Below are 15,113 nucleotides of genomic sequence, written 5' to 3'. Positions count from 1 at the left end.
AAAAAAAAAAAAAAAAAAAAGAAAGAAAAAAAAAAAAAAGAAAAATGCAGTGAGCTAATCCAAATATCTGTATTTAAAAGTTGGATAGTGACACCTGTAAATGAATTATTGTAAGCTTGCTCTGAAGGTTATCTTTGAAGTTTTGGGAAAGCAAGGGATTGGGAAAATCACTCTTGCCTCAAATAGAACTCTATACCTTGAGGATCTCTCAAATATATAGTTGGAAGAGACACAAAACAACATACACTCTACCAACGCTCAACTCTCCTACAGGACTTGCATAGATATGTTACGAATCCATACACCATCCAGTTTTTCATCTTTAGTTCAAAATGCAAACCCTTCCCTATCCATTAGCTGACTTCGCATCAACCTTTCCCAGCAAGAAATATTCTGAACAGGGAAGCTCTTATGATATATRCTGTTTTAGCAAGTGTTTGCTATGCACTGATGAACTCACAAGTGGAAACATCATGCCAATCCTTTTCTTAAGCTCACATGCAAACAGACGGATGGCAGAAAAAAACAAAAATAAACCCAGATGCACAATAGTAGACAGTCACTGATATGGACAAAGGGGACAAGGTATAAGATATGAACAGAGAAATCCAAAGCCAAATCCAGGAGGCAAAGTGAGCTTGGGTGCTGACAAGCTAATGGAGACATTTAAAAGTGGGGAGTAGTCAGATTCAGTCAGATACAGATAAAATCAGTACAACTTTTGGCAGCTACAGTTTAGATGCAATGGAGAATGGGAATCTCAGCAAAAAGAGTCAGCAATAGATCCATAGAGATACAATTCTCAAGGCTATTGGGAAAGGAGGAAGATATGGTACTTTGAACATGTAGAAGAGTAAAATGCRTTATGATTTCCTGAAGGGAGGATAAAACGGAGAGAGGAGCCAAAAGGGTTTACAGGAGCAAATGTTTTTTAGGGAAACTGAACATAAAGTAATCACAGCTGCCTTATCTCTTACACCTGAGCCAGCAGACCCAGTCATTACAAAAGAGACTCTTCAATACAGTTAGAAGAGCATAGCCCCATGTTCATAATGTCTATTCTTAGATTAACACAACCCCATAGGACAAAGATGCTGTGCGGTACAAACATATTTAAAAATTTCCTAACACAGAACTGATAATACTTCATCTAGACCTGCAGCCTGCTCAAGTCAAGCCTGGGAAAGAGTGTCCACAGCAGTTTCTAGCCCTGTTATGTTAATAGAGACTGAAAAATAGATGAAGTCTATACTCTTCACTTGCAGAGCAAGCCCCCAAGACTGTTTCTACAGAACAACATGCAGGAAACTCTCTTAGCTGGCAGCAGCTTTTTTCTAACAGTCTGAAATAAGAGCTTAATGGGCTGTTAGTCCTACAAAGGAGCTTAGAGCAGACCGGGAGCAAATGGACTGATGGTAATCTTGTGAGTGACCAAAAGTAGCAACTTTGTTTTTGGAATAAGAACTACAGCCAGCATGCAGACAGAACAGGCATTTCTATTTTATCAGACTGGCACCTTACAGACAATTGTAAAGACCTGACACTGCAAAATACTGAGAAAACAGCTCCCACTGCAGAGACAGTTGGAGGTGGATGCTCTCTGAACCTTGTAAGAAGCTCTCTGCCCTCTGCAAACTAATATAAAAATCATATTCAGACCCTGTAATAGACTAAGAAGAATACTTCAAATGGCAAAATTTCTTTCTAGGAGTTYGGTGGCCTCTGCATGCCTAATTATTTTCAGAAAGTGTAAATTCCTCCTTTGCTAGGAGTCTGCTAGGATTATGCAAAGATTTATTAAAGACGCGTATGTCTGCAGTAGGGTTTGTTTTAGCAGCACATTTCTGCCCATCTCTTAGATAAAACTTACACTGTATCATACAGAGAAGTGCAGCCATGGTACAACCCAGAGCCCACCTACTTCTCCAACCCTTCCTATCTCAGTATGCTGCAGGAAGAAGCTGCTGCTGTTCTATGGCATCATGTCCTAAGGCCAAGGTGAATTCCTTATTTTAAACCAGCTAGGATGACTATCAACAGCTTGCAACACAGCCTGACACACAAGTCTAGACCCCCTGGAGTCAACCATGCAGCTTTCAGTCTGAATTGTCTCCATAGAGSAGCTGTCCACAAACAAAACATTAGAAAATCCTGCTCCAAACAGAGGTACAACTAATTTGCTTAAGCCTAATTTACACCAAATGGATGTAGAATAACAGATCAGCAAGAACAAGTCAGCTAGCAGAGAAATCCTCTTACCTTCCATGGCATATTTCATATCCTGAGCGAAAAGACTCCACATGACCTCTGCACTGATCTTCCCAACAGCAAGCTCTTGAGGAAATCTGGGGGGACATTTGGGAAAGGCTTTAGTACATTTCAGAGAAAGGGGCTCTTCTTCATTTAGTTCTGAGCTAAACTTTAAGCTGAAAGGCTCAACATTACAGACACTGCTTTCATCCTAGAGAGAATCAGGTGGATTTTGGAGATCATGGACTGGTTGAGACTGGTTTTAGCTCAGCTAGCCAGCCACTGGATGCCTCTCCTAAAACAGACATATGCAATAACTTTACTAATGTGACCTCAATACATTTACACCTGTTTCTCTTTCTTGTCCACATTCCAGGTTTTTTCTATCTAGAATTACAAGGCACTGGTGGCAGGCAAACATGGATCAGGCGTTAAATCCACAACCTCTAGGGCAAAATCCATTCCTTCATGTATAATATAATGTCACATCTCTCTCTCGTGCCCTATGGGAATGTTGGAGGAGCATTTGCTGGTTATTCAGATCAGCTGCAGATTTCTTTGCAATGCTATGCCAAGCCCACCCAATGTAGTCTCCCAGCGCAGCACTTAATACCATGTTCCTAAATCACAGTGTAAAGCACTGTCACCATGGCATCATGTGCGCATTAATATGCATCCCAGAACTGCTCAACAAAAAAATCCCAAACCCCCAAAACAAAAAACCAACAACTCTCACCCCATTTTCAGTTGCCTCCCTGAGTTCAGGATTGTAATAATCAGGGTGTTTGTGTTCGAACGTCATCGTAAATGAACCTTTTGAAACTCTTCATCCCAATCAAAAAGTTATTTATATAGACAGAGACAAATAAGACAGAAAGACAGACAGACAAGATAAGTACTTCTATAAATACACAAGTGACAGAAGAGATAGAAAGTAGTTTAACAAATAAAGCAGAACACACAGAGACTGCTACTAGCATTAGCCATAAAGGACATGGAAGCTTCTTACTGATTCAGGACTGGAGTATAAGAATTTTTGTCCTCTTCTATGATAGAAACTATCAAAGTGATGAGTTTGGGCCAGAAATCCAGGTTCCTGATGCTGGGGCCTTGTTCCTCAGGAGGAAGGTCCTGATTTTTGTTCTGGGAAAGAAGCCATTGGAAACCAAGTATAAGTTTAAAGGGGAAAGAAAAAGCTGAAAAATATAGATCACTGTGTTCCTTACAAACTCCTAACATGAAGCGCATTTGGGCATTTTCTTCCAAAGAGTTTAAAATTATTAACATCTCCCTGCAGCTTCCTGGACCTAATAAAAAACACAGTAACATGCAAACCATGTCCCTAACTGGTGTCCTCAAAGCCAGACACAATCCTCCTTTTGCCATGTACCACACCAAGAGCACTCAAGCTAGGGCAAACTTGCCAAGACATCTTTTTCTCTAAGCTAGTTGCAACTACTTACACGTTAGTTACTTATGTTGACTAATATATCTATGTTAACACATTCTGTGCACTTTACTGAACAATGAGCAGTAGAGCTTTCAGGGATCTGAGAAAAATTTGGGGCTAGAGGTACCTAAGCCCAGTGCAGGACAATGGGTGCCAGCAAACAAGGTAAAACTTCACTCCTTGAGGTTTATCTAAACTAAACACAGTTTCCTTGATAAGTCTACACACTAATTAGGTTTTGCAGACTGAATGTTGCATCAAACCTTCCCTTCAGAAATATCCGCTCACAAAATAAAATAGCTGAGGCTAGTAAAATGAATGGCAGAGCAATTTCTTAGTGTGAAACAATTATCATCCTCCACTTGCTAATCAGTGCTCATTAATTGATTACAAGTTTTGTACATTCAGAAGATTACACGCCACATAATTTTGTTCTGGCTTTTTGTATTAATTAGTATCCTCATTATCATCTTAAGCAAAGTAGAAGCTTGGATTTCTGCCTGCTTATCCATTACTCACAGGATCGGTCTGGTACTCGCGACTGTAGAGCTCATGACAATTGTTGAAAATGTACTCATAGGTGGAGTTCAGGCAAGCTTTTACGCAGTCCTTTACTACTTGGCTAGCTCGAGGTGGGCTCTGCAGCTCTTGAACCTGTGAGGAGACAGCACAAAAAAAAACWACAAAAAAAGCCAAAGTAGCGTTCTTAAATTGGAATAAGAACAAGACACCAGTYTGGGAACTACCCAGGACTCAGCAAATTTGCTTTCCACAACTTGCAGTGTCAATGACCTAAGCCATGTATGAGTGTCTCTGGCTTGCCTCCCCAGCTATAAAACAAGAATGACAACATCAGTAGGATCATTCGGAGCATAAGAGAGATTTTGAAGAGCCAAGGAAAGTTCTTCAGAATACATAAATTATGTGGTTTAGTTTGGAAAGTCTGAGTTAGGTGCACATAATTTCTGCTAAACTTAAAGGATTTACTGATTCCATGATTTTGCTATAATGTCAGAGAACCTTCTTTTCAACCACTGGAAGAACATGAGACAYACTATCAGAGCACACTACGTCTGATTTGGAAAGTCTTACTGAAGACCAAACACTCGCATTCCTTTAAATACAATACCTTTCTTCAAGGGCCTTCTCCTTCACCAGCTTCACTGAATTTTAAAGCACACCAGAACCCTTAGTGACATGCCAAGTGATACTCTATTCTCCTCTTACAACATCAGTTTTTTTATTTCATTGTTACATTACTTAGAAAAACATTACAGGTCTACTTTGAAACTACAACAGATAYGCATGCACCATCCTGAGAATACAACTACATCCTGAGACAATTTTGCTATTGTCACCTCCTCTCAACTTTTCAGAGGATTTCTATAAACCAAACATTCAATAATACATGTTGTATGAATGAAAACTTCTAAAAAACTGCAGAAGTTTTAAAAAAGTAGTATAGAAACAGAAATCAAGAGTTAAAAATAATCTCATTACTTGTTGCCAAAACAATAAACTTAAATACAAGGCAGGGACATTAAGATACACAAAAACTCTCTTGGGTCTTTGCTGATGAATACTATCTTATTTCAGTATCTTACCCTCCAAGAAAGAAATTTAAAAATATTTACTTGATAAAAGATGGTGAAGATGGTTGTGACAACTAAATGATATAGACAATTTTACAGAAAAGCTTCCTGATGTTATTAACAAAATAACACAACACAAAAAGGCAAATTTGTGCCATRTTTGTGACTCAAAAACCCTATGGAAAAAAGAGCATCTTTGTCAAACAACACAGAGTGATATAAAAATAAAATATGGATGTTTGAAACACAATGCAGGTCTTATACTGACCTTGTAATAGTGGAGAACTAAATGAATGGTATGAAATAATAGTTTAAAAGTGGAAAATCAGCTCCTGCTGCAAAGCTACAGAAATTTCATTCCCATTCCCATCCAGAGCACTACCTTCATCCTGAAGAAAGTGATGCTGGTCAACAAATCCACTGTAGACTTCAGGTCCTGCAGCCGTTCACGGCTGCTGGCTGGGAAGTTGTTCTGTTGACATAAAAGGGAAATCATGTTGGAAAGCACAGTCAGAACCCTGCAAAGCTTCAAGCATGTTCTAAATAGAGAAAGTGTCTTGGAAACATTTCCTGTTCAAGAAGCTTGTACCAGTCAAAACAATGCTCAATAAATAAGGCCTTTTATTGCAGGAGCTCATCTGTTTGCTTAATTTAATAGCTTCTCATATGGATGCGGTGTTTTGTGGATGCCAGGAGACTAACAGCCCTGAGAGAAAGGAGGCTTTCCCTCGGCCCCAGGATGAGCAGGCTGCGAGCAACAGCCTCACCACCTTCACCACCACCTGGCCTCCTGCCTAGCCGCTGGGCTAGTCCTTTCCTTTTCAGGCTCCCTGCTCAGCTTTGGACTTCTCTTCTGACACACCAAAAGGTACAGTATATTCGCAGCCTCTCCAGAAGACTAAGGTGGATTGAGAAGAAAATGAATGAGCACTGCACACTAAGAAGTTAACTTAATCATTCGGTCCCCTGTAAGACCTAATCTGCCAGCACAAGCATTTGACCTTCACTGCCTCCTCTGCTCAACACACTTATTTTACGTTAACACCCTGCTGTCCATAATGGTTGTTTCTCCTTCCACTCTGAGTTCCACTAAAATTAAAAGTGCCATTGTCCCTTTCCAGAACTGCACACACACACACACTTTTTAGATGTGCTGAATACATAATATACACACCCCCAATGCAACATGCTAATTCCTGCAACAGATTTAAGACTTCAGGTACCATTCCCTTTCCTGCATTCCCACTTTTCCCCTCCTCTGTCCTTTCACAATGTTAAGACCATGCTGAGGAGCCTTACATTCCAGTTGATGTGCTGCTTTTGCTACAGTAATAGCAAAAATATTAGCAATATTTTGCTAATATATAGCAAATAGCAACTGCATTTGCCTAGGGTCCTCATATTTGCCCATTCAAAAACTATTGACACTTTCTTTTTGACAAATTCACATTCCTGGTTATTCATTATTTTCTTATAAGCGCTTATGAATAGCTTGTTATTTAAATATTGGAGTGAGAGGAATCTTAATTCGGGTAACTTGAATTGTAAATTGCCATTGCCTCTTTTTAAAACTGGAAACTGGAATCCCTTTTCTGGTCTTCCAGAACTTAACCTGCCATTCAGGGATCTTAAAATAATCACTAGCAGGTCTCAGATGGCTTCAGCCCATTCTTTAATATACTACCAATCTGATAACCTGTAAATTATTTAAAGCATACTAATCTTTCCTAGTCCTTATCTAAGCTCTTTCTTGTTTGTCCACATATGAATGCAGTTTTTATTGAAGACCAAGCAGAAAGGGACCAACATAATAGCTTCTTGTTGCCATGTGCTGGTAACTCTTCCTCTGCTATACAGTGGATCAGTGTGCTCTTTGGACCTTGCCTTACTAGTAATGTACTTATAAAATAGCTCATTATACAACATCCCTTTTATCTTGTTTTTTGTGCCTTGCCCTTCTGTCCCTGTTTGTCTTCCTAATGCATTCCTCCTCTTAGTCTGCTCATGTTTCCCTTCTCTGTACATTTTGTTGTGTTTCAGTTAGAAGAACCACCCAGAATATGATTTATTTAATTATTTTTAAATCAAAGCTGGTATTTTGCCAACATTTTTAAAAAGTTTCAGTGAAGCAGCATTAGTCACTATCTGCTGTATTTTTGTTGACACAGGTATTGAACAGCTCAGAATTATCCCAACATCTCCCCTGCCAAGAAGAGGAAACTCAATATCCCAAACAAGCCAGGGCCATTCAGTTCATAGCTGGAGTTAYTAGCTACTGCTAAATATCAAGAGATTTTTCCACTCTCACATGGGGGCCAAGAAGGTAAGGAGGAGGCTTCTGAAGGAAACTATGACAAAAGGAGAGGACTTTCATTTGAACTGAGAAAGGGTATTTGAGCGCAATACCATTCCTCTCTATACTCAGGAGCAGAGACTTCACTGAGCCTAAATGCTGACTACATCTCAGCAGATGACTACATCTACTACCCCCTCAGCCACAAGGCTGAGGGGTCACTAAAATGCTTCCAGAACTCCTGTTTCTTTACAAAAACTTGTAATTAGTGTATTTCATAAAAATAAGAAAAATAGAATATATACAAGAGCTCCTATGCTCCTGCTTCCTTGCTATCCTCTCCAGGAAGGAATTAAAAGAGGAGGGGGAAGCCAAGTCACATGGCAAGACTAYGTTGGCTCTGGAGTAGCACTGAAAGAAACTAGAGGGTTTAAGCAGCCTGATAGGCTGACACCAATGTTTGAAACTCATCTTCCTCTATACCTCTAAATGAGATCCTAACCTTAGAGCACATCTTATAGATCCAGAGACAGGGACAGTGAATAGAGTTTACCAGATCTAAAATACCTACAACATGGCTGCGGATCCCCTGAAAGATTCCTGTCTTTCTAAGTGAGAATGCGTCTGTGTTTTCCCTTTGTAGTTTATGCCTGAAGTAGCCAAAGAGGATTTAATTCAAAAGAATTCAACTTACATTTCTGAGACAGTAGAGATATGTATCGTTTACAATTTTTAAATTATTTCAGAAGTCTTGAGCTAGTTATAATGCAAGAAGAAATATGGTTTAAGTGCTATCCAGGAAACCAGAATTATACATCTGAGCAACAAGCTGATCACGACAGTTCCATAGGACACAGAAATTACCCAAACATACATACATTCAGACATAAAAGAAAAACCCAAGCTGTATGTTTCCCCTCTGCCCATGCGAATTACTGAAAAGATTCTGCTTACTGACACTTACCCTGTACATCGAAAGATCAATGCGAAGTGAATTATGGAGCTGGTCCAGAAGTTTCACAAATCGTTCTTTCTGTCAAGCAGAAAACACCAATAAACATCACATATCATCACTGTCCAATCAATGCTCAGAGTAAGAAGCAAGATATCAAAGACTTAGTGTCTGATCTCRGGAGAGTGGGAGGAAACTGTATTGTGCAAACAGTATTTTCTTTGGATTCCTYGATTTGCTGTTACACTGTAATTATTTTTGATGCTTGTAAAAYACTAGAAGTTTTGGAAAAATACTCCATTATCATTTCAAAGTAGACATATAACAAAATAACCCTGATATCTAGAATACGATTTACGTTAAGCTTATATTTTAGAGAAATTGTTCAGAGGTGAGCAAAGGAAYCAGCATAAAAAGGTCTACTGCGGAGCAACGACAGATCCGAGATCTTACGCATTAGCTCAGTGACGAGTATTACAGGTATTCTGTGACTACAACTATCTTCTTGGAGTCAGGTCTCTCCACTAGATCCTGGTTTTGCATTGTGAATGTCTCCTCGTTCAAATGTATGTATTCTCTGTCCACCAGGGGAATTCGAGTTACTGCAGATACTTTCCCAGTGTGCTCAACTCCACCACATATTACATGAAAGAGCTGAACCATTAGGGGTCAGACTTTCTTTCCCCCCCTCTCCTTCAAGCAGTTGTTGTTTTTAAAAATAAAGTTCTGAAACCATCAGATTGCACGGTATATTTTATCAACAGCATCACCACATGGAGTTTAATACAGTTTGCTCATTTACATACCATCTGTGCTCCAGTGCAATTTGAACACAAAGAGTAAACACCACAATGCATTACGCTGACAAATATCTAAAACTGYGCAGATGACAATAAACCGGGTTCTGCTTTGTCTAGAAGAGCTCCACAGCTTAAAGCTCCTCACAGATCTAATRTATCTTAAACAGAGCTCATTCTTTATTGAAAGGCAGAAATGCCATAGGCAAATCAAACAAGTGCAGCTCTAACATTACCGAACACTGAAACACACCCCAAAATTGGAGGCTGCAAAACGGTCCGAAGCAGACACATTCGTGGAGGCAGTTGTGTGCGCATAGTAAGCATTGATATTGGCAAGTAAGGTGCTCATCACAGCTGGCACTCCTGGGCACATGTATTTGGAGGAGAGACATGCAAAGTGCCTGCAATACAGAAGACAGTCCTGGTCATTCTGGTCTCTTTTGTATAGCACAACTTCATTTTCTGCCTACAGTGTCCAGAACCAACTCTCAGCCCACGGTTTCCTACCCCTTTAACAGCCACATGGCTCTACTTAGCACCCTGCACAGATCAAGTCATACATGCAATTCCTACATATACAAATTATGCTTTCTCCCTTCTAGTGCATCTCCAGCACCTTAGAGTTTTTCAGAAAGATACCATCAAAACAATAAATATTATAGAAACAACCCCTTTACTACAGCCCATTCCACACCATAAAATAGCTTCTCTTCTCAACAATTTATTGTCAGTAGCTTATGATTATGTGATAGCTTGGGTCCCAGCGTCAATGGTAAGAGTCAAGTCTGACACAAGAAGATTACTATACATTTTACTGCTCCTTGAGGCAGCCACAACTTCTGAGGTGACATGAGGTAGCAGCAGTTGCAAAGCACTTGAGCACAGCGAGATCACACACTAGTAGTTGTGTGCCATGCTGATACTCGACTCTTTAGGGCTAACCCTTCTATCCTGCAGGAAGGGCACAGGCTCATTTGCATTTTCTCATTTAATTGTTCTCATTAAAGTGCAAGGAACCCTCCTGCAGGAAATCTCAAAGTTATTCCAGAAGCATTTGGGCTTGTGAAATGATTAAACAATCAAAGGAAATCTGTTAGACATGAAGGAAAAAAAAAAACAAAGCTTAAGAAGGCTGATATGTGAAAAGGCAAGTGAAATTCATTCCAACAGACAGGAGAGTTGGGCAACATTTTAGTAATTCTCTGTGCAAAAATCCTTACAAACCTCCCAAACMAAATTTGGCAACAATTTTCTAAATGTAGCTTTCTCCTCATGGAGCTGATTACAGACATAAGATTTTGTGCAAGTTACCCTGCAAATAATTATAATCAAAAAGGTTCCRAGGAGAGGATTTCACACAACTTCACAAACCAGTATTTCAGATAACAACATGATACTGATGCCTCAGTGTTAGCTTGCTAGCTACACGATACCTATGTACCAAGGGGTCATTTAGGCACTCTGTGGGTAAATAAAGACTGAGATGGATCAATAAGGGCGTATCAAACACTTTTGTTTAGCTTGAGGAAGAAAAGGGTTAAATAGCAGGGATCTAACTGATATCTTCATTAATTAGCAGACAGGGTTAGCAAGAAGATGGAGACAGATACAGTATCTTAGAGTAAAAAGACAAGAGGCAACATGCAGCCGTTGCAGCACAGAAAATTCCGACTATGTTTTTCTGACTTTTCTGAATCTCTTCCCCAGAAAGTTCCTGTCCTCATAAGAGAGAGGGGGAGAGAGACAGTGGTTCACAATCCTTTGAGATTTTCAACAAACTGAACCAGACYCTGAACAACCTGATCCACAGCCCTGCTATGAGCAAGAAAGACGACCTCCAAAGGTCCCTTCCAACCTATTATCTTTCTATAAGTCTACAAAATAATGATGTCCCTCTTTCCAGTTGTTTTTTTCATCTTTAAACAAATGTCTCTGAAAGACCTGTTTTCCCCACACACAAACCCTGTTTTTTACTGTTACAAAAATCCTTGAAAAAATAATATCCACAATGTGCTGGTAGCCTAATTGCAGTTATAAACCCTCCACAAGAACATCTAGCCATGGCAGGCATTTCAATAATTTCAGCAATTTCTTTCTATTTTGGCTTAAATCAACAGGTAGAAGGGTGCTTGCAAGAAGACATAAGTGCRGATCATAACTAGTCCAAGAACCTTAGGCTGACTCAAAAACAAAGCTTTCAGCTTCAGATGTGGACTTTTTTTTTTTTTTWTTACTCTGCTACATTTAATACTACATTTGAAACAAGAAATGAGCTAAGTGTAGTACTACTAGTCTCTAAAAGAAGGACTAATCTCAAACCCAAGTTCAAGTACAGTTACCAATAAAATGCTCTCAAAGAGCAAGAATTATATTAGCTTAACTCCAAACAGTACAAATCAGTAGATCCATACTCAAACTTCCTGCAGACAGCTAGTTSCCAGCAGCATCTGCGAAAGTAGCGATTTCATAGGACTGTATCAATTGCCATAATGGACTTGCAGGATTAACGCCTTCACAAAACCTCTTCCCTTCCTACACCACCAGAAAACTACCAAGATCCTTGGACAATATCTTTTTAATATGACAGTGTTCAAACAGAGATTTTAGAATCTTAAGACAAAAATGGCTCATTATCAATAATAAAGTACAGCCATTTACACTACTGAGGTTGGTATGACTCCTYAGAATTCATTTTAAAGGTCCGACAGGTGCCTAATTCCAGCACTTTCAGACATTAATTTCTAGATTTTGAAGAGTAGTGATTCAGAGATGCCAGTCTCTTCCTGCTCACAGTAATCCCCCAAAGGAACAGCTGGCAATACCAATTCTCTCATTACCAACCAGATTCAGCCTTCACACTCAGAAAAGTCACATCAGTTAGTTAGACTGAACATTTGCACTACGGACCATACAAAAGGCATCTTACGTCATGGCCTGGTATATTGATTCAATGCCATAACGCATTGCAAATTCGTCCACTATCTCTTGAGCTGTCTCATCAAAATACACCTTCCAGGCATCATCTCCTTTGGCATCAGGGATCTTCACCACCCCATTCCCTTGCACATCTGTGAGATGGTGGAAGAGGTTCTGAAATACAAAACAAGAATTAAATTATATGTGAAGTTGCTGAAGCCTCCAAGTGAGTTTTGTTGTCCAGCTTGGAAACGCCCTGAGAGAGCAGCCACTGAAGGTAAGTATCCTTCCCCTTCCTCTTTCCTTCCTCTCTGCCTGCAGAGTCATTTTTCTGCTTTGACTTGTTTTTCTTTGAGTGTTCCCAGCCAGATTTTTCACGTGCATACCAACCATTTTACCCACCAGACTTTGTGAATGATACGGAGGAGTGCTTCAATGAAGTGAAATAACGGACTAATTAGTTTCCTGAAACCTACACATTTCTGTCCTCAGAAAGAAATGGCTTAACATGGACAAGCTATTTAAACTAGCTGATGTAACAGTTCTTCATCAGCTTTATAATTATTTTTATACAGAACAGTCTGAACAGATTTTTTTTCTGAGAGTAAGGACCCTAAATTATTTTATACAGGAAAACAGCCCAAACAGATTTTTTTCAAAGTAGTAGGACCCTCAACAACTAGACCCCTGCATTATTATTCATCATGACCTTTCACTTTATCTAGGAACACTGGGAAAGCTTTCATCTATCATTGCTGTGCAGAAATTGCACACCCAGTTCAGGTTTCTCAGTAATCCTCAAATTCATGTCACTTACAGATTCAACAGCCTTTCAGAGAGCTGCTTTCCTGCAGTTAGGGATGCAAAAGTCTTATGATTTAGTTAGTCCTCTGCTGGACTCTGCTTTACACTGCTGTTTCTCCTGATGAAATTACTGTAGGTGTAAACCATTTTCATTTTATGATGTACAAATAAATCCATGCAGAAAGGCAATGCTTAGAAAGAGGGCAATGCGAARAAAAGGGGAAGCAAGTGATCACGCATGCTTAGAAGGGGGGGAAAAAAAGAACAAAACAGCTTGACAAACAGAAGTAGTCACTCAATTAAAAACAACAGCAACTATATATTGAAGGTCACAGCACAAACTACTAAACAAAATTGGCGTTCATCTAATATCTGTCTCTTCTCTGGTAAGGGCAAAAGACACAGGGCTCATCTAGCCCAGCATCTGAATAAATAAGTTGTTCCCATAGCTGAATGCTTCTCACTGTGACACATCTGCCCTTTTAATCTGAATTTGCTTAAACTTCACTGGACCTTGTGATATTTTTATCCACCATGTAAAGGGACTCTGATTACTACTCTCCATTCAAGCACTTAAAGACTGACTCTGTCACCTGCTTTATCTTTGATAAATAGACTGGGCATCATGAATCTCTCTCTGACACAGGGTTTTTCCTTTTTAGTTGTTCTCACAGGTTGTCATTCTAAATTTCTTCCAACTTCTAAAACACTGCCCACTCAGCTTAGTCCATTTTGAGCCAGACCAGCAGCGTGTAACCATAGCTCATGTTTGATTCCTCAGTAGTCATTCATAGGTCCTACAGCAGCGCAGCAAAACAGAGGAATCTAGGCCACCCATACCTACCTGGCTCAGTGGCCAGGGTCAAAGCCAGACCAGAACAACTCATAAGGCAGTTAAGGTGCAAAATTCAACTTTTCACATAGTCACTCTTTTTCACATAGTCACTCTTCCTTTTTCAGGTAGCTGAGCTTAACTACATTTTTTACTGAGGAAACTGAGAGCTTTTCTACAACTCTCCTACCTCACAAAATACAGATGCAGTAAGAACTTCCCGTCATTTTCAGCTGCAAATTTGCAGGACACTTGGCACTGGCCTGTAGCTTAGCAGTTACTTTATAGTAGTGCCACTCAGTTTTTCCTGTGTTATTCAACTAAGTTCAAGCACGAGCTTTGCTGAATCATGTAATACATGCTGACTGCCMAGACGAAAACTGCAGTGATGCACTGAAACTGCTCCTCACTATTAGTGATATGCAATGTCTTTTGTTCACTACAATCAGAAATTGGGATAACAGCAAGAAATGCTTGCTGTCATCTCACAGAAATGCTGCATGTCTGGGACCCACAAAGTATGAGCATTATTTGTGAAACAGCTGGGCTAGAGGCTGCCATTTGAGTAGCCCTGTCCTAAAGAAAAACATAGGTATTGTATGTGCTGAAAACATTGCTTGCGGGAACACAGAAGATTCCACGTTATGCTTGTGCGGGGGGGCTCTGAACTGGACTAACGCCTGGTCTTAGCACAAGGGCAGCACAGCTGTGACAGCACGACGGAGCGCTGCAACACCAGCCGAAGTGGGCAGCACTCGCGTGCGGGGCAAACAGCCTAGAGCCTCCCCTGCCTCCCTGACAAGCACAGGTCTGGTGAGTCAGTGTGTCTCCAGGGCTGTGGAGTCCGGAAAAAAATAGCTTATCTAGGGCAAGCAGGAACATTTCAAGGAAATAAAGGTCAGAAAATTGCTTCTTCAACAGAAAGGAGGAACACGGTAATGACTGAGAAGACAGCTCCTTACCTCGTGAAGGCAAGTGTACTGAATGTGATATGGAGCCACTTTCTCCTCCCCTTTGATCTCCACGCTGATTTGCAGGCGGATAGCCCCAGACACTGCAGACTTATCTGTTCTCTTCTCTAAAAGGAAAATGCATTAGTAATTATGTGCATTTTTCACATATGGAGCACAGCTATCTGGGGATGTCAACATGGGAAAAGAGACTGCTGGAAATTCAGACTGAACCTGAGGTCTGAATCACTGCAGAGAAAGCTGACTATGACTC

General features: G+C 40.1%; 1 protein-coding gene across 2 annotated transcripts in view; it reads right to left on the bottom strand.

Moving 5' to 3' along the window:
* The window catches only part of UNC13B (unc-13 homolog B), a 105,430-nt gene that overhangs the window by 49,770 nt on the left and 40,547 nt on the right, over positions 1 to 15,113 (bottom strand). For both annotated transcript variants that reach the window (XM_085303049.1, XM_085303050.1), the window contains exons 10-17: positions 14,852 to 14,967; positions 12,264 to 12,427; positions 9,588 to 9,738; positions 8,550 to 8,618; positions 5,675 to 5,764; positions 4,220 to 4,354; positions 3,260 to 3,393; positions 2,260 to 2,345 (exon numbers count right to left, since the gene is read on the bottom strand). In XM_085303049.1, the coding sequence (XP_085159175.1) occupies positions 2,260 to 2,345; positions 3,260 to 3,393; positions 4,220 to 4,354; positions 5,675 to 5,764; positions 8,550 to 8,618; positions 9,588 to 9,738; positions 12,264 to 12,427; positions 14,852 to 14,967 (945 nt within the window). The remainder of the gene's footprint in view (positions 1 to 2,259; positions 2,346 to 3,259; positions 3,394 to 4,219; positions 4,355 to 5,674; positions 5,765 to 8,549; positions 8,619 to 9,587; positions 9,739 to 12,263; positions 12,428 to 14,851; positions 14,968 to 15,113) is intronic.

This window comes from Rhea americana, unplaced genomic scaffold (assembly GCF_003343005.1).
Source record: "Rhea americana isolate MKP2758 unplaced genomic scaffold, rheAme1 scaffold_196, whole genome shotgun sequence".
NCBI classification, from domain to species: domain Eukaryota; kingdom Metazoa; phylum Chordata; class Aves; order Rheiformes; family Rheidae; genus Rhea; species Rhea americana.
The sequence above is the reverse complement of the archived record's forward strand: the minus strand, read 5'-3'. Positions and strand labels throughout refer to the sequence as shown.